This window comes from Pelecanus crispus, chromosome 2 (genome assembly GCF_030463565.1).
Source record: "Pelecanus crispus isolate bPelCri1 chromosome 2, bPelCri1.pri, whole genome shotgun sequence".
In the NCBI taxonomy this organism is placed as follows: Eukaryota; Metazoa; Chordata; class Aves; order Pelecaniformes; family Pelecanidae; genus Pelecanus; species Pelecanus crispus.
Genome location: NC_134644.1, coordinates 160773551 through 160794269, shown reverse-complemented (window position 1 = coordinate 160794269; position 20719 = coordinate 160773551). Strand labels below are relative to the sequence as shown.

At 39.0% G+C, this 20719-nt stretch overlaps 1 protein-coding gene across 3 annotated transcripts in view; it reads right to left on the bottom strand.

The window, feature by feature from the left end:
* COL14A1 (collagen type XIV alpha 1 chain) overlaps nucleotides 1-20719 on the bottom strand; it is a 124407-nt gene that overhangs the window by 95816 nt on the left and 7872 nt on the right. For all 3 annotated transcript variants that reach the window (XM_075728217.1, XM_075728218.1, XM_075728219.1), the window contains exon 4: nucleotides 18048-18134. In XM_075728217.1, the coding sequence (XP_075584332.1) occupies nucleotides 18048-18134 (87 nt within the window). The remainder of the gene's footprint in view (nucleotides 1-18047; nucleotides 18135-20719) is intronic.

Here is a 20719-nt window from a genome sequence, read left to right as displayed (position 1 = left end):
AAAAATGCAAGCCTTACTTAGACACAAATACAAAACTGATTTTTTAGACTAGAATAGTGGCTGTTTGACTCTTGGCATTAACACTGGTAGTCTTTGAAAGTTCTTTGAAAGGAAAAGGGAGAAACAGCAAACACAGGGACTGCCACATGGGAGGACTCCATGCCTTAGAAGAACCAGTTCAATTTGCATGCAGTTATGATACATTTTGCAGAAACACATTTGATATTTTGCCTCTTCTTGGTATGAAACTCTGTTCTCATTTTCAAGAGCCAAAACACACACTACTTCTGCTAGAAGAAGTTAAGACTATAATTCTTTCTGAGTCTGCAATACATGGTTTCCTTTCTTACTCCCTGTCACAGTGGAAAAGTTGAATAATATATGTGGAAGGAGAGGAATAAAGTTCAAGTAGAGGTCAGTAATAATACAGTATGAATAGAAGACTCATTCATGGGGTAAAAAAGCACAAAAAGGCAAGAAGCTTGATGACAGAAGCGAGTGAAAAATACCTTGTGAATAAAGCATGAATGACAGAGAAAAGTCAGTCCTCCACAGTGATTCACAGCACCACAGCTGAGCAGAAGCGCCACTGAGGACAAGGGCAATATAAATCTATATCAGCAAAATGTCACTTCTTTAAAAAAAAAAAAAAAAGGGTTAAAAAAATACAAGGATGTGAGGCAGCGTTCAGCTCCAAAATTCAGCAACTCACTAGTCCACACTTCTGACATTGATATTATTGCACTGTGCTGGTGATATCATCATTGCACTTAGACCTCAGTTTAACACATGCCATATGTCAGGCTACGGACCAGACAAATGCATACAACATAACTGCTTTTCTTTGAACTAGATCCAACCATAGCTTGCTGGAACATCATTAGGTTGAAAGAGCAGCCCGAAAAGGTTAGAAGTTTGTCCCTGCTCCCTAGGAAAAAAAAAAAAAAGCAGCCAGCCCTTTCCCATGCACCTTGCTCTGTTCCAGCAAACTAATATAGCTCAACTGGCAGGACTACAAATTTGGTATTTGGGGGATTCAGGATATTAAGATTTACTGAATCTGTTGTGTCTAATCAGGTCACATTTGACTGTGAATGCTCTAGTTCAATAATTTTGCTTCTTTCAAAAAGTAGACAGCAATAAATCAATGTTATTATTTAAAGCATACCTTTTGAATTCAAAGCCACAAAACTAATTAAAGCAGTAGCTGATAAAACATATTAATTGCCTACATATACTAGTGATAATTCTCAAGTGTGAGAGAAGGAAACATACAGACATTTTCTATGCACCTTTCCATACGCACTCAATGACAGTTGTACTTCTGCGGTAAGCAATCACTAACTTAGAAAAATTTTTAGAACTTTCTTCCTACATCTTAACTTTTTAATTTACTTGAGAGGCAGAATAAATAGAAAGGGTAACTATGAAAGAAAGTGCTGATGTTTTCTGGCAGTCCACTGCTCATTGATAGCACTGAAGCACCCGATCTCTGCAGCAGCTTCCCAAATAGCAACACTAAACTCTCTTGTCTATGTACCTAGATAGCAAAATATGTTTAAAAATCCCCCTGCATTTAAACTGAGACTTCAAACATTTATTTTAATTTCTCTTCCAACAGGCAACATGTCAACACAGAACAAAGCACGCTGCTGAAATCCTTCCTGAAACTGAAGTTCAACATGGCCAGATACAGTGTCCATTTAGCCATAATGATTGAAGATGGTCCACAACCCTCCTGTAAAGTACATGAAACCTAAGAAATGCTTCTGCAGATTACAGTGATAATTCTCTACTTCTTTTTGCTCTCAGTTCTGCATCTGAGTGCATGAATGTTTTAAATGAAACAGCTGTCTCAAAGTCTAAATGACTTTTCAAGGCAGGGAACTACAATTTTTTATTTACATGGTCATATTTATCCACCATTCCTATGTAACAAATACGCCAGGATTTGAGAGAGTTATTTTTCCCTTTGCTTTAGTGAAGTATGAAATCCCTGAGACAGTTTTCTCTGGCTATCGGGGGCTGCAGACAAAATTGGCACTCAAATCCTCAACGTGAATTAAGCTGTACGTATAAATCCCTCTAAACCATGACAAAGAGCTCGTCTGTGCCTGAGCTTATAACTAAGTTACAGCTTTAACACAAGAGGTAAAGTAACAGAAAAGAGCCTGCCTGAGAGAACAAGCTGTGTATCTGTGAAGTCATTAACACAGAACTAATTAAAAATTACTTGAAGCAAACTGCTACAACACTGTTACATTACAGCCAAGCATTATAGATCCAGGTACACATGATGTTGTGGTCAGTGTGGCCAGAAAAAAAAGAGATGGTGCAGTACAGTTACAATGCAGAAGACTTTCAAATTCAAGTCCCTATTTTACCTCCAAGCATTTCTTGAAATGATATTATCATAATGTAACCAAGGTATATGCCAAGGTTTATAAATATAAATATGTGGTGATCTTCAGAAGCATCACTAATTTTGGATGTCATGTGTCAATCCACAAAAGCTCGGGATGAAATTTGTGCCCTCTCAAATCAAATGTAACAATTAATCCATTGTCTAATTACCAGAGATGTCTGAGTGAACACCCTATTCTGAAAATCTCCAACTCGCAGAATCACAGGGTAGTGGAGGTGGAAAGGGACCTCTTGAGACTGTCTAGTCAAACTGCCCTGCTCAAAGCAGGGACAACTACAGCAGATTGCTTTGGGCCATGTCCAGTTAAGTAAAAGAGTCTCCAAGGATGGAGACTCCACAATCTGAGTAACCTGCCCCAGTGTTTGACCATCCTCACAGTAAAAAAAAAAAAAAAAAGCGGTTTCTTTGATTAAATGGAATTTACAGTTATTTCCATTTGTGTCCACTGCCTCTTGTCCCTTGACTGGACACCACTGAGAAGAGTCCAGCTCTGCCTTCTTTACTCCTTCCAATGTGTATTGTATCATCTGCACACTTGTTGAGGGTATGCTCTTTCCCATCATCCCAGTCCTCACGTGCGTGTAGATTCTCATCTCCCTCCCACATCATTCCTATTTTAAAGCTCTTCTCACCAGGCTGACCAGCGTGTTAGCAAAGATGATTTTGCCTCAATTAGATCACATCTCCTCCAAGTAGTTAGTGAGCCTCAAAGAGGGTCCCATCATCACAGAAACCCAAACCCTGTTGCTGACAGCAACTGCAAAACCAGTTGTTGACATATAGGATCCGCCCAGTCCTCCTCAGGCCCTTTCCCCTCATAAGTGGAATCAAGAAGACCACCTGGACTCCCATGCCCTTGACCATTGCCCCCAGAGCCATGTAGTTGATAGTTTGTCACCCAATGCAGAGAGACCCTGGCAACAGGATTACCATAATTAGTTTCTACATATTTAATTCCTGATCTCTTTGAATATGTGCTATTAAGGAAAAACAGATGAATATTAAAACAAAGAAGTCTTCCTTGGAGGATTTGATTTTGTGGTTGGTTGGTTATGTCTCAATGAGCATTTAACAGAAGAATCTGCACTGTATTGAAAACTTGATTAGCAGACTAAGCAGCAATAAACACACCATAGATATCTTCTCCTAAGTGAGCATTTAAGACAACCTTTGATTTTCTTTTCCTCTAGTTCACAGACTTTCAAATTTCTCTCATCCACTAAAGTAATTATTCCCTACCATAAACAAGTAACTAAATAGCCATGTTGCATATTTTTCCCCTCAGGAAGATTACACCAATGTCTTCAAGCATGCAACATTTCTTTCTGTCCAAGATTCCAGTCTCTTCCATTCACTTATTATTTCTTTTATCTTGCACTTACCATACCATCCAGCTAGAGAGACAAACAATGCATATAGGCACATCAGTTATGCAATATCAAATATGGTGGATAGTTAAATTTTTAAACCACAGAAGGACTACTAATAAATCTCAAAATAATTTACTGAATATTTTCATCCATTCAATGCCATTTATAGCTACTTTCCTTTATAGTTATTTTAAAGCCTTTGAAACAAGGGTTATCTCCAAGGGTTATCTCCAAATTCAACTGCATTTTTAAAAAATGAAACCAAAAATCTAAAGTAGAACCTTATCCTAAAGACTTTAGCACAGGCATTTTCTTAGCAATTTCACTCTACAGAGGAAGGCAATGTTTTGATCTTTAATTTGCACACATACGAGAAAAATACTAATCTGATTTTACAGAAAAGGTCTGCATAGGAAGTAATAAGACTCTAATGATTACATTGCATATGATTGTTTTTAAAATTTCTTCCAGAACAAATGGCAAATTCTAAATCTGCAAGAGTGAATTTAAGATTTACACTGAGGAAAAGACAATTATTTTAATTAATCTAGACAAATTTCTGGCTGTTCGCCAAAGTATACAACTGTTATGGGAGCAGTCAAAACCAAAGGAGAGTCCTATCACAAGGTACAGGCAATGCTTAGACATCTGGGTTGATTTTTAGTTTGGCCACTAGCTACTTAGCAATTTACAATAGCCATAATCAAAACAAAACTGCTGGCCCTTAACTAAAAGCATGTACTTCAATATGCACACATATAGTTAAACCACCATGATGCCTGAAAAGCAGGGTGAGGGCAAACATATAAAAATTTATTAAAATAGTCTTATGGAGCTCAACAGAGGATCTTTTTCATTTTTTTCCAAAAAAATAATGTTCAATATTAAATAAATAATTATTCAATATTCAATAAATAATTTTTCAGTTGTTCTTGATCAATTTTTTCCAATAAATAATAACTGTTGCATAATTACGTTCTATTAGATCACTGTTAAGTTTTCTCTCTCTCCATCTGTTTCCTATTCCCAAATTAATAAAATACTAACAGCCGCAAGGCTGGCAGAGGACCTGTGATTCTGTTGAGACAAAACACAAGCTTCTGAGTGTCATTTTCTTTTTTTAAGGTACGGCTAAACAGAACCACCCCATCAAAGTCATAAAAGTATCTCAACCAACCTCTAACAGTTACATGATTATTGCTTGCAACTGATGCTTTGTTACTACTTCTTAAAAACAAAAAAACCTCACTGAACATTATGAAGCTCTTAAGGCAGAAACATCTGCCAGTTTGACACCACCTCCCTGCCCCCTAAGTACTGAGCAAAACTTGTGTGTTGAGTTTGAAAGGTCTTGAGGATAGGGAGAGGAGACATGAGGTTCAGGGTAGGGAGAGGAGAGATGAGATACGAGTGGTATTTCACAGGCCACAGCCAATTTAGTCTTTTTGACGGAGCTACCATCCCTACGCTCACGATTTATGGTTTTCCTTCCTTTATCATACTTACTAGAAAGATCAGTGCAAAAGGACAGAAATTTTACCACATATTTTTAACCACATAAACAAACCAAACCCAAGCAAAGATCCTGCTGAGGCTAACACTTACTTCTGAAACTGCTGCCTGCACCACTATGCAGCCCGAATTCTGCTAACTTTCCTGCATACAAGGAAACTAAATGTGCTCAAGCATCAAGCTGGTGCTCTAGAGAAGCTTCTTTAAGGATTCCAGGAGAGCCTAGTACAAGAATACCACTGCTCCACTTACCGGGGAATAAAGAGCCAAGCACTTCAGGAGCCAGAGACACACACACAAAACCCAGCAGTCAGATAAGGAAACAGGACTCCCTCATTATATGCATACAGACTGGTACGATCAGTACAGCTAACCAGAGAGGTGAGAACACCTTTGAGGTGGAGAATGTGGACCACTCAGCCAGGTTCGTTAGTTCTGTTTCAGCTGCTAACCAGCACCTTTTTAACCAAGGGGCATAGCTCGGTTGTAACACCAAGCCTTACTCAGCACACAGGGCACCAGGCCAAGGGTGCTGACCATGAGACAGCCCAGAATCAGAGTCCTGCATCAACAGGTCCAGAAAGAACATGAAGACCCTCAGATTATGCAGTGAGGGCAGAAATGGCCCTGAAATCATCTCTCCTGACCACAAGCGTCTTCTTAATGTTTATCAACAGTGTTAGTATCAGATGAATGAGACTGACTGTGAAACAAGGCTCCCCCTGCCTCAAAGTGTAAGGAACAGCCTTGAAAGGGAACTTGTATGGCAGACAGCTCAAAAGCAAAAGATTCAGCACCTTCTGGCTGCACTCAAGACAAGGCCATCTCAAGGATCACAAGGATCCCTAAAAAGAGATACCAAAAAGTTAACCTTAATCTCCCATTTTGTTGTCCCGAGCACAAAGCAATGCAGCTTGTTCATCAGGGTGTTCAATACAACTGGAATGCAAATCCATGATAGATGAGTTTGCTCATGAATGCATCAATCCTTTACAATCACAGCTTCCTTATAAGAGGGTCTTGGTCTTGCACTTCAGTGTTTATTAATGTAGGAGAGGGTGCTGATGCAGTCTGCTATCACATCACAAAAGCTTTTTTGACTCTCCCTTCAAGGTTGCCACACAAATTTTAAAAACCGCCTCGAGTTTCAACTTGTTACTATGTAGCTTCAGTTTCAAAGACTAGATTGTGTCTCATATCAAAGGCAATCATCACTCATAACATACAGAGATATTTACCTAGAATATACATAGTCATGAGCAAGCCTACAGACTTCAAATTACAAGAATCCATGCTGCCAGATGATGAAGAACTATTAAGGAGTGTCTCAGCATAGTAGTAACGAAAGTATTTCAATAATGAAACGTGTCAACACAGACCCTGAATCTGACTTAAGGTAACAGTCTCTTGCTGCTAGCAGAATCCAGCCATACCAGCACACTATGGATTGGATGGATGCTCAAGAGCTAATGACTTGAAGAGATGAAAAGCAGCTTGAAGAGACTGAAAGACCGTTCATTCAGCTGAGCTTCTATTAATCAGTCATTCAAGAATGTGAATAGCAGTCTCCCACTTCAACTAAGAATAGATTGCACAAAAAAAATGTCAGTGCCTTAGGGAAAGCTACCAAAGAAAAAAAGAGCCCAGGCAGGAGGTTTTCAGTTGGTAATGGTTCAGACTTACCAAGCATTATACATATTTACTGTGCAGAGAAATGAGGACAAATATAACTCAAGGGTTATGAACCTCACTAGTTCTGATATTAGGAGCTGGATCACTTCATGACAAAACTGAAACTTATGTTTAGGTCCAAGATAGGCTAAGTCTCTTTTTCTACCACTGACGGAGTAGAAAGAGAGCTATAAAGCTTTTTTTTTTTTTGCTTTTTTTTTTTTTTCCTGAGCTACAGATTCTCTAGATATCTATGTCAACACTGTGTCTACTTTTCAAAGAAGCAGATGCATTCAAGGAGAGTTCCTAAAGAGGGGCAGGGCAGGAGACTGTGGATAACAGAAAGGCAATCTGTCCAAACTCCCGCTTTTGCCTGGCCTTGAACACTGTATGAGAGGTAATGCACAACCACAACCATTTATATGATATTAATGTACTGACAGATGGAAGAAAAGCAGTTCCTCCTACAGAAAGGAGGAGCCAGGAGATAAGTGGAATCCCTGGGTAAGAATGGAGACTGTCCATAATTTCTAATGCCAAGCTTTTTATTTTCTGAACAAAGCAAGAGTTTGTCAGGCATACACAAACTGAAGAAGGTATCCAGCAACCTCCATGTTAATACTCAATCTCAAACCAGACTAAAGTAAATAAACAAAATTATTCACAATTTTACACATATCCAAAACAGACAAGGCAGTTACAAAATATATATGAGACCCTCCGTACGTTAAGATCACACACACCACCACCCCAATCTCTCTCTTTTTCTTTCTGTTCCTCTCTCTTCCCTGATCTTACTTCAGTCAGGGATTCCTTCTGTCAGGATCAAAGTGCACTACTCAGAGTGAACCCTTCCCAATTCCAGCCTTCATAGCCACTTTTGGGTCTTCAGTTGCAAGCTTGCTTTCTCTCAAGAACATATTTCTCTCTTATTCAGATGACTTCAACAAACTTGCAAGTAAACTAATGGCTATTTAGTTTGGCCAGATGGCAGATGTAAATGCTGCAATCTCTAAATATAGCTTGCTTGGTTTTCTCCAAAGCAACTACCAAAATGATGGCAAAGGAAAAGCATTTAAGAATTCTGTCCATGTCAGTGTTGATACTTCCTATCAGGTTTTCCAGTCGTGGGAGGCAGGAAGCAAGAGTCTGCCGAAGGATCCTGGCCAGGTCCATAAAAGTATTGCCATTGCAAAAGGAAATCCAAGTTGCAAGTAGTAGTCAAAGGATACAAAAGCTTAGCTACGTCCTCCAGAGAAACTAATCTGATGAACTCCTGGAATAAGCATTGATCATCCACAGCACAATGAGCTAAACTTTCCAGACAGTAAAGGGGAGTTTACCCAAGAGTTTCCTTGCAACAGAGTCCTCCTGTAAGTCCTCCAGTGACTAACAAGGAATTTCTAATGTACAAAGTATGGTGGCCTGCAGGTTGATACACTAACTTGGAAACTTAACGGATGCCTCTCATCAAATTCTATCTTCTGTGAAGCACAGAAACCAACATGGCTTGGATGAGGTACCCTATATTCATATGTCAAAGAATGCAATGGTATATTCTGACAAGTCTACTTCATCTCCTGTTTTTAAACAGATATTTGCATCACCTGAAGTTGATAAAGAAGATGTCCATGAGAAGTCAAACAGGGTAAGAATGGAAAGCCATCACTCGCATGGTACAAGTTAAAAAACAGTCACTGTCAAAAAAACCCATGCTCTGCCAATGCAGCACAGATGGGGTCCTGCTGATAGGATTGCTGGGCAGGTTCTAAGTGGAGTCCAGAGCAGAGATCTTTTAGCACCACATCAGGATGATGATCTGACCAGCAGTGAAACCACTAACACACCAGACTGGCTGCAGGCATTTAAGTGAGAGTCGTATTGGCAAAGATCAGATGGTCAGGTGCTGCTTTCAGTAGTGAAAGCTGAGATAGGATGCATCATGGATCTTCTGCTCGGAGCTAAGGTTGGACAGAACAAAGCCAAGTGAGTGAAAAGCCAAAGTGACAGAGTCTGAAACCAAAATAGGTCGATAAAATTATTCCTGGGCTAAGCAGCTTCAGAGTGGTCAGAAGAGTGTGGTGAGGGGAGCAATGCTTGCTAAAGCTTTGTGGTGGTCCAAAATGTTTTCAGAATGCTGCAGCATGGTCCAAGCATTCCCTAGTCTTCTTAAGGGAGGCATGGGGATCTGAGGCCACTCCCCTAAAGAAGCATAGACAATAGATTCATTTTTGTGTTCATATTACCTTTAATTGATTAGCAAATGCTAGAACAAGCAGGTATACACCACACACACAAGAGCTATTCACAGTCGGGTCAAAGGACTGCATGTCACTGCATGCCACAGAGTACTGAAAAGCAATTTTTGGTACAGACTACTAAAAACCTTGTCAAGATGGTAAGCATAGAATTCAAAAGTAAACTGAAAAAAAAGCAGTCCTGAAGTAACGTAACAGCCTACACAGAGCACATGTCCCCAGCTGTGAGGCAGTTAAATGACAGCAAACGTGCATCCTGTTTCATACATGACAAGGTAATGCATCCACATACCCCCTACAGACACTGCAAAGATGAATATTTCAAGTCTCAGTATGATGTATATACATCTTGTAGGGAAATGTAAACAGCAGCCTATCATTTAGACAAATGCAATCAATAGTTCTAAACTTCACTATACTCTTTGATGCAGACTTTAATTTACACATGTCCAGAAATGAACCCTATCATATTGAATTACTCCACAATGTTTAAAAAACTTACCATATCTCCAGAGTAGGAAATGCATCTGTCCCTATTCTGCAGCACCTAAGCAACTGATGCTAAAGACTAATGGCCAGGATTATGTCTACACTTTGTAATGGAGGATAAGGTAGAAGTCCTTGAGCTAGCTAGTTCTGAGCAGGCTAGCACATTCACCAGGGAGAGGGCTGTACTGGACAATATAGCTGCACTGCTATCAGTTTTGTAATAAACTTGGTTGCATCTAGTTCAAGCAACCCTTCGATATTATACTGCACTGCATTGGAACAAAAGAAAAAAAAAAAAAGGTAAGCAGAAACTTTAATTAAAAAAACCTACTGATCAGCAAATACTAATCATGGAATTATCAAAAGTCACAAGATACCTCCCTGGTGACCTTGTGCTTTACCTATTATGCAGCCTCAGGCCAAGCAGTTCAGTGTTTGCCTCTTGTACAAGTACAGCATAGACCCAGAAGCTAAACATTAATTACAGGGGTCTCGTCTTGCTGGTATCTTCCAAGATCAGCAACTCATTTTTATACATTGTACTCACATTTTTATAACTTGTACTTACTTCATAACATGGTCTGTCTGTGGTTCTGACTAGTGGAGGTTACTTCTTAGGGGGTAATGAGACTTATGCGATACAGGAAAGAGTATCTGGGGATTGTACAAGATTTAGTATGGTATGTTTAGGGGAGGAATGAAACGCAATGAAAGGGAGGGATCAAGGTAGTTTGGGGAGGAACAAGCATGGGAAAACAGAAAGATAAAGGGGGCGAGTTACACCTACACAGGTGGTTGGTTAGTACTTGTTTGGCCAAGCCCTGCGCTTGATCACCCCAGAGCTGTTGGGACTACATGCTCAGCCTTGCTACTGGTTGGATCTGGGGGCACGGCTGAGGCAACCCTGCATGCTTTTACTGGGCTACAGGATTCAGTGATCCCTAACACAAGACAAAAAAGAAATCATACGGACAGTGGAAGAGCCAAGTACTTTTCAATAAACTTTACTTTTACCCTCAGATTGCAGAAGCAGATTAACGTGCAAGAGCTGAGAAGATAAGGACTGTTTAGGAAGAACAGAATGGCACTGGGGAAAAATGCCCACACAACATAGTTAAGATCTCTTTTTTCCGCTTGCTCATAATACAAGAGGTAAAGTGCCCTCCAGAAAGCTCAGGGAAACATTGTTAGTAAGGCCAATTATAGGTTGCGTAAAGACATAGTTAATGAGTTCCATACTCTAAGAGTTCAGTAAGTAATAAGAAAACAGAAAAATGTCATGACTAAAATCAACATTTGCAGTTCCATTAGCCAGGATGAAGTGAGTAAATCTGTGAAACACGGCCAACGGAGCAGAAGTTCAGAAGGTATTCATTCCTGTGGCTTAGTCAAATACCTCATGGCACTCATTTCACACTGTCTAGTAATACTTACTGAAGCATCTGACATTAACTAAACAGACAAGTTAATAAATTAGATAATTAGTATCTTCTGCTGAATAGCATCTTAATATACCTCTCTGTGGTTTTTCTCCTACTCTGCTTAAACAGTGCCATTCAACAGCTACAGAGTGAATGTCAAAGCATATTTGCATCAAAGGGGATAGCAGTATTGGAAGAAGAAAGCAAATCAGTGTATTTTTCAAGTTTACTGTACCTCTCATTTCTATCACTACCCAAAGACTGATGTGACCTCACTGCAAGAGTTATTATAATAGAAATCTCAGGGACGCATACCATGTCATTGTGAGGAATGATATGCCTTTTGCATTATCTGATACTGCGCGTAGCAGTGGAAGAAAAAATATTATGGAAAAAAAGAAAAAAATAATTCAGAAACATTTACTTTGAAAGATTGTATAAATAATGTAAATAATAGTTAACACTAATGTAGTAATACTAATAGTATCAATAATAATGTAAAACACATAACAGACATAAACAGACAAAAAAAAAATCAAAAACTATCTCACTGCAGAACAGAGTAACTTTGGATATGTGTACACAGTTTTTGCAGGCAGCTGAGAACTCCACCTGTTTTCTAGACATAGACCAGGAAGCTAAAAGTTATGTTTGCAAGAAAAACTACAAAAGATCCAGTCCCAAATAGACATTGTCTCTGCATGATTCAGAACACTGGCAGAGCACACTCACCTGAAAGCAACTGCAGGCATACATATTCCTATTAATACTTAGCAGGTAAGTATCACATGACAGATGGCTTCAGGTCTCTTTCCAGGAGACTTTATGATACTGAACCCTGAAATTGCTAAAAACTTGAAATTTAGTACAATACAACCAAAATTCTCTTCTCTATGCAGCACTGAGTAGTGAAGAAAACAAAGAGGAGAATGGGACCAGCATGTATCAGAGGGAACTGTGACTGAGTGACCAGCCATCCTCCATGATATTTATAATTTGTATGTATATATATCTGTATGTATAATAATATCACTAATAATATTAAATTCACTAAAGGTCACTAGTGAAGATCACTAATAATAATAAATTCTTCCAAAGGAAACATTTGCTTGTCCCTACAGATCATTTCTACCCCTTCCTCAAAAAACTTTTATATTTAAATTAATATATAAATGCAGGAATATCGATCAAGACACATGAAGTCACTAGTCAATGTTTTTAACATTAGTTCATGTTATATTACCTACACATAGATAATATAACCCGGCATCTGCACCTTTCTATTATACTTTGTGGCAGACAAGGTATGGCATTACACAGCTCATTAAAAAGAGCTTCTGCAGTTTTTTCCTGTCTCTGAGGCCCACTGTGATTTCTCTGTTATTTTTCACTCACCCAGTGTCTAATTTTTCTATTCCCAAGTTGTCCTTTCTATAAGCACAACCCAACAGATTAGCTATAAATTTTCTTTCCTAAACGTCTACCTGCTTGTCTCAGTCTTCCATGATGAGAAACTCAGATCTAGCTTTTGCCAGTTGATTTATCCTAGAGCTTCTTCCTGTATACTCCATTTGGGTAGGGAACTGAGGGGCAATATGCCTTTACTCAGGTCATCCAGCTGGCCCCACACTGGCCCAAGTAGCTCAGGTAATGTTCTGCCAGTTTGATTCCTGGCATGTGGTAAAGGTGACTCCATCTGAAAGAAGCATCTAAGGGATTCTGAAAGCTGCAGTTCTCCCAGGCTTTTTAACTAGGCCACACATCACTAGATTTTCATAGGAATTCGTTAAAAAACCACACCAGCCCCAATGGACTTGCTCCAGGGATGAAATGCGATTTTCATTTGGGAAGGTTAAACTAACCAGCATGTTCTGTGCTGTGCAGTGAAGATCTCTGACCTCCCTAACAAGTCATACTTACTATATGACTATATTACATGCACTTTACGATGAGAAAGTAACTTACATTGCATCATACATAAATCACATAATCTTTTATGGGACCTTATTTCTCATCGTTTTAATAGTCTACAGTCTGTAGAAGGCTCATCCTGTGAAAACTTGATTCAGAAGAGAAATCTGGTCTATACATGGCTCTATGCTGTCTTAAATTATCCCGATTTGAGATTTGCATAAAGGAATTTCTGAACAGGACAGGTTTAAGACTGTGTAAATGCTTTACTCTAGTAGAGCATTAATAGAGTGCCTCTTGTATTGGGCGTCTGTGCCCCGGTTTGGCAGCAGGGAGGCTGCAGGGGTGGCCTTTTTGAGAAGAGGCCAGGGGCCACCCTGTGCCTGTACACAGCTGGTGGCACCTCTGGGAAAGCATGCTTAAGAAAGGACAGAAAATGCCAGGCAGAGAGAGAAGGGAGGGGGAGTGAGAAACAGCAGAGAGAACCCCAAGGTCAGAAGAGGACGTGCTCCATGGTGGAGCAGATATTCCCAGCAGCCTGTGGAGGGGACACACTGGAGGACAAGAAAGGTGTGAGAAGAAAGGAATGGCAGAGAGAAACCACTATGTCTTGATCATAACCCCTCAACACCCCTTTTGCACTGCTTGCTTCCTCTCTGAAAGGACTTGGACTGAGTGTAACCTGCAGTGATAACAAGGGAGGGAGAGAGGAATCTGGGAGGAAGGAGGAGGTCAAGTTGAACCTGGGGAAGCAGGTAGGAAAGGTGTTGTTTCAACGTTTGTCTTTCTTGTTTCCCACTACCCATACTAGCTTTTTTTATATATATTACTTTAATTGGCAATAAATTAAGTAAATTTTTCCCCAGTTGACTCTGTTTGCCTACCATGGCAATTGGTAAGCAGTCTCCCTGTCTTTATCTCAACCCATGAGCTTTTCCATTGCTGTTCTTCCTGTTTTCTGTCCTGTCCTGCTGGGGAGAAGAGTGAGCTAGCAGCTAGTTAGGAGTTTGGCTGCTAGCCTAGGCTAAGCCACCACACCTCTTAACTAAAAACCCCCAAAATAAAGTCCACAAGCAAGAAAATAAAACTGGCCTTCAGCATTTTGTTGTTTTTATTGAAATGGGTGGCTAAAACCATTTCAGACACACAGAGAAACACTATGCAGAGAAAGGCTATAGTCACATATTCGCCACAGGATATAGTAAAAACACTACGATTCTCCCCTCCCCAAAGGGATTAGAGAATCACTCACAGAAGCTCTCTGAGAAACTGCAAAACATCTGAGAAGGCACAGAATGTATTAACCCCTGTCGCTGTACAGAAAGGAGCTTTGTACATGAGGGAGTTGGAGAAGCGCCAGGGTACAAGTACTCAAATATCAGTGTGTGCTGAAAGAAGCTGAGACCGTGATCTTTATCTCAACAGAGAAAAAGAGAAAAGGCTTCTGACATTATTAATACAAGTGTGCACAGCAGCGATAAATCACTAAGCTGAAAACTAACAGGTTCTGAAAAATATGGAAAGGAGATTCGAGACTTGGAAGTGGTTGTGCAGAAGAACTAGAGAATGTTTCTGGAAATGAAATATAAAGTGAACATTTGATGGATGAGTGCTAGACATTAAACCTGAATTAATTTGGCACAATGACATTACTGGATATACACTGGAGGTTTGTTTGAGATAAGAGCATAGTACTTAGAGCAGGAAAGAAAGGAGTAAATCTTTTCAGACTTCTTGAATGGGCAGGACACAATAGATGGAAAAATTTAATCTAAGGTTACTGAAACTGCTAAAAAAATTACTAGCAAGCCACACAAGCCACTGACAGAGTTCCATAAAGACAGAGCAAAACCCAAATACAATCTAATTTAAGGACAAAAGAAAGAGGTACATTTGGGAGTTTAGGCAAAGACATCCACACCTCCCAGCATTACCTAGAGCCTCAGACAGTTGGTAATCAAATAGCGCACAGCACTGCAGAATCAGTCCTCCAAACCACAGATGAAAATAAGAGTGAGAAGCTTGGAAACTATCTGGAATCATTAATATAAATATCCATCTTGTATTTCTTACTGAAGAGCTGGTTTCTATGAGTAGAAGGGCTATGGTGAAATCTTTGGCCCACTGAAATTGGAAGTGAAATTTGTGGGTTTTATTGCGTGACCCTGAAGAAAGTATATTAGCTAAGTATTTATAAACAATAAATGTCTACAATTATGTGCCTTTTGGGAAAATCAGCAGGATAGATGAGTTATCATAATACACAAAATGGACCTTGCATTATTGACAGAGTCCACATGCTTTTTCATACAGACTGACAAGTGTATTGCTGTGCTTTATTAGAACTGTCCTAAAACATTGATCTTGGATTTTCTGGCCTACTAAATGCCAAACTTGTCCTAATATTCACACTGGAGAATTTTGCCAGGCAACTCTCCATATGCAGGAGAATGGCTGATGACTTTTGCCTTTCTAAGTCTTGCAAAGACACTCTACTTTCTTCTTATATAAACATCCTTTTGTAACAAGTGGGGCAGATGTTCACAGAAGGCACCTCCTTACATCAAAACTTGACTCTAATACTCGCAGAAATGGTGAAATAGGCTTTTGTTATTCTTTCAGTCAAGACAAGAGCAGAAGCCACAATTGCTGATAATACCAATCTGGACAATGGTTGTTTTCAAGTTGTTTTGTGGGCAAAGATTGCTCTTGTTTTCAGATAAGACATTATACTACCTAATAATTTCTTTTGTACTGTTAACTCCTAAGGTCTTACCAACTTGATCAAGGATATAAAACAGCCACATATCACGGTTGCTATTAAATGCCTCCAATTTAGCCATATACTAAATTGTTATGAAACCAATTAACCACTGGCCTGAATTCATTTGGTCATACTCAAATCATTTCCTGTCAAACACCTGCAGAAGATCAAGTTATTCTTCATGGTTTTGCCATAAAATTTTGCTCTTACTTATTTAAACTGTTTCTTTCACAGACTCTTCCTTTTTTTTTTTTTTGATCCATTTCAATTTGAGGTGGAACAGTCTTTATATATTAAACTAGGAAAGTTTTGATACCATTACTCTTTGTGTATCAGTTCAGAATTCAATTCTATCCCAGCTACACATTTTTTGCTGATGCTGTTATTTCTGCACAACGTTTTTGCTTGGACTCTCACCCTACTCCCACTGAAGTCACTCAGTTGGAATCTCCATCACTTTGAATAATCATTATACTGCGCAAATGGAAGAAATATGCAATAGCTAGACAGTAGGAAAAAAGTCTATTACTTTACATTAAAATATAGCTGGGTTAGGAATAGGGCTAAACAAAATCAAGAATTCATAAAGATTAGCATAACTTTTTTTCTTTTTGGTCAGTTTTACTGATCAAGAAATTTGTAAGTTTTGCCTTTTTTTTCAAATATATACCCCAGTTTTCTAGTAAAACCTACTACAGTAAGTGTAAGGCAGTATCTTTTCACAAGTGCCGGACGGAAGTGTATTTTGCTCTGATACAAACTGCCTCGATACTGAATACAAACTGAAGAAGTTTAGATGAGTAAAAAGTTGTTCAGGGAGGAGGAAAGCAACTGAGCTAAAGACTTCACAAGTAAACAAGAATCCTAAAAAGGGAGAGACTGCAGATCCAATCTCTTCTTGCCAACTGTATTTTTGCCCCTACTCCATGAAAAAGCATAAATCCTCTCCCACAGTCTGGCAGACACTTTCCTCTGTCTGCATTTAATCATTTTCCTATTACAGGCCCAGTTTTCCCTCCTTCAACTTTTATCACTTGTCCTTCATTAAGAAAACAAATCACATTTTCCTTCTTTAGTTCTCTCATTTCTTCCAACTCAGTCTTCCTCTAGACATGAAAGAAAGATCACCTATCCACTACCCCATCATGCACTAGCAGGTATAGCTTGCTTCTTTAAGTGTTGTAAATACTAGCTAACATTTTTCCCAATGTACCCAATGTGATGAATTCAAGGGTGCTTTGGCTTGAGAAATGCTGTATAGAGACAAACTTGTATAGTGTTAATAAATACAACATGACACAAGTATGTATGGTAAGAAGAAAAACGCACTGAAGTACAAAAATTTGCATGGGCTTCAAGGAGCTTTGGGTGAGGTCTTTGATACTTAGCTCTGTCTCCTACTAATGCAAAAGGGATGGAAGAAATGGGATCCTTGAAACTGTCCAATTTATTCACAGAGAGACTATTTAGGGTCATATTAAGCTATTCTCATCTGTGCTTGTTCTGTACATCATAAATAACCACTGAAGGGAATAACTACTGTTGGGGTTACTTCATAAAGAAGATGCTATTTTAGAATAACAGGAAATAGTTATATATTAAGCTTGAAATAGATTTTACCGTCCATACTAGACAAGTTTCTCATGACAAGCAATATCACATTTCACCAGAAGATTAGCTCCTTGCAACTGCACAAGATGATCTCCTCTTTTTCCCCTCAAAATATTTCAAATGTTTTCACATATACGGCCTAAATTAGGACAGAGTTATCAAGTTATCACGTGCCTAATTATACAATAATACCAATTTGACCTTAGGTGGAAATTAATACTGCAAGCCTGTCTTGCAGACAAGATGATATGAAATTATTATTATGTATACACACACGCACGTGCTTCTTTCACTACTCAAAGTGCACCCAGTGGGGAAGTACAAGCAACATGATTTTTTAATGCAGATTCAAAGACTGCTTTTGTGCTATTCATGGTGGTATTTACTGCTTACCATACGAAGTGGTAAAGCAAAACACAGAACTTAAAAGCAATACCTCTGTTGTAGCAACTCTCCAATATTCCTGAAAATACTGATTTTTCCCTTCTGTTTAACTTAATCCTGGGAACCAGATTTAAAGTACTGACTTAAAGAAAATCTATACAATGGCCAAGTTAAATAAAAAAGCTGATTATTTTCAGAATATCACAAAAGTTGTATGTGTTATGATCTGACCTTCTGGAGCTGGTTTACTCGCATTTGTTTTTTCTGGATCCTTCACCTTGGATTTACTTGTTTCTTTTCTTCTCTCTATATCTTTAACTGAAAAGTAAGGGGGAAAAATATAATCAATCAAACTAGAAACAGTGCAATCAGAAGCATGTAATGTTCTTCTTTCAGATAAAGAAGTTGCATGCAACATCTTGTGATATGCTTAGGTAACAAGTGACTGTTACTGGGTTTTCTCCTCCTTCCCTTTGGGTTTATCCTTGTTACAAATCTTTCCCCATCCTATCATCATTAAAGTTCTCAAAAGTGACTCTCCTCACACAGGAGGAGTCCAAATACAGTGACATCAGCACCTAAGCCCACGTTGACAAGATCCAGCACTGGAAATACAGTCCAGAAAATTGGCAAAGATAGCTGGAGAAAGTCCAGCACTACAGAGTTCCACTCCAAGTCATTCAACACAAAAGCGCATAAGCCAGCTGTTACATTATCCTCTTTAAAGAATCAGCTTAGATCCCATGCCCAAATCTGTGTTCAGGGCACCAAATACTCCCATGAGAGCAAAGTTGCTCCAAAGCTTAGACTTCAACAGTTTCCTGTCCCACAAGTGGGTGGGATACCTCCCTTATGTCCCAAATCTCTCATAACAGCCAAGCAGAACCCAGCTCGATTAGCAATTCCTAATATTACATTAGTTGCCAGTATCACTCTACTCATAGTCTGAAAGATTCTGGCAAAATCATTGCTAAAGTCACGTATTAGGAAAAAAAAAAAAAAAAAAAAATCCTTTCACTATTTCCTTAGAAGGCTAACTGGTGTCAAGGCCCCAGCTGTCTACAATGGCCAGGAACAGCTTAAAACAATGAAACAGAGAATATCTTTCATAGAAAATAAAATCCTACTCCAACTAAAATCTTTCGTTTATGCAGAGCTGGATTATGACCGACATTCATCCAAGCAGGCACTGAGTCTTAGCCAGGATCAGAGTCTCTGTGCTACATCGTTCAAAAAACACTGCGAGAGGGTGAAATAAGGTTATCTGTCTCTTGAAACATACATTATAAAATAGACAATAAAAGTATTCTGTTTTACAGAAGTGGAACCAAAGTCAAATGGATTTCGCTAATTTACCCAATAGTGTATGGAATATCTGAAAGACCCAAGAGTGCTCTAAGTTCCAATCCAAAACATAATCACAAGACCATCCTAAGGTCTTAGGAAGACAACAAGCCACTGTCAAACATATGAGTGTGACCTTCTCAGCGTCATAACCCTCTGCAGAACCTACAGCCCTCACACTCCAGGTACAGAGGTAGGAAAACTGGTGAAAAAAAATAACTGAAGTTTTTGACTCCTCTCCTTACTAATACAGCATGTGCACCTGCACATCACCTCTACCTTTAGCGAATGGCTGTGAAACTGATTCAGAAGGAAATTCAGGTCCACAAGCTTGCTGAGGAGTCAGCTTTTACCAAGGTAGATCTTGGTTATTAGCTGGGTTACAGGTAAAGCCATGATGACACCAGGTCTTACTCAGAAGTCTGGGTTTAATCCTTATTTAAACAAGTCTCCAACTAAAATAAAAGAGGGGAAATTACCAGAATAATACTAGTCAAAAAGGATGCCATTGCTTAGCCTTCTAAGAGCATTTCTTTGCGAAAAGGCTAAGAGCAAGCTAAGGAGCTGCTTGATGGCCTCCTCTAATGCTAGTGCTGTTGAGCGGCAAGTCTCCAGAGAAACAGTACAAAAGTCAGTGCTCGTAGGAGACAAGTTGGTCACATCCTGACAGAGATTTCTGGATTTGGGAAAGCCATTTCTAACTGCCAAAATTCTAACCACATAGGAAGAACAGACAAGAAGACACCAGTTTTATTCACATATTTACACAGACAAAAAACTTATCTAGGGCATGTTTTTACAGCTGCATTTTAAAGGGAAAAAAATCCCCCGTGATCTTAGTTAGTTACATACTATGTACAATAACTTACAAGCAGCAATAGAATAAGAAAGTATACCTGGCTGGTATATGTAACCCTATAGCAGGTTTTTTTAACCATAAAATTTTATTGTAGGCTTGAGAATTTTTTTGTATATCACTTGCAACTCAGCAGCATTAAAAACATACTTCCAATGCACAAAACCAGAGGATAGTCTCAAAGTTTTGTATATGTTTGACCTTTTTTCACCTCAAGAATTAGGGACCACTTGTCACAGAAGGGGAAAAAGCCATAGAATACAGGATAGCAAAAAAGAGGGATTTGTACACATGCTGTATGGGGTTTTACTCATGCAATTGTCATATTGTCAAATGAAACTCCAGCCTCATGAGGTACTACATGTTTTCACCTGCAGCAAAGAAAGAGTATACTAAATAGAACATAACCCCCATATTCTTAAATCAAGTTGCCAGCTCTACTTTTCCTGAAGAATAGAGGTAGTTTAAAATAAAGCCACACCTAATATAGAATTCAGTGTAGCTTTCTGTGGGCTGCTCTTTAATGCTAAAGTGATGTGTGGTTTTGTGGGTTTCCTAACCAGGATGGAACTTAAAGTAGTAAACACACAGTTGCAGTGATGAAAAGCTAGAAAGACCTTGACACACACCACATCAAGCAATCAGCATATTTTATCTTGTGCTGCTTCTAAGAGAAAGGTGGTTTAGCAACGACAGTGAGAAA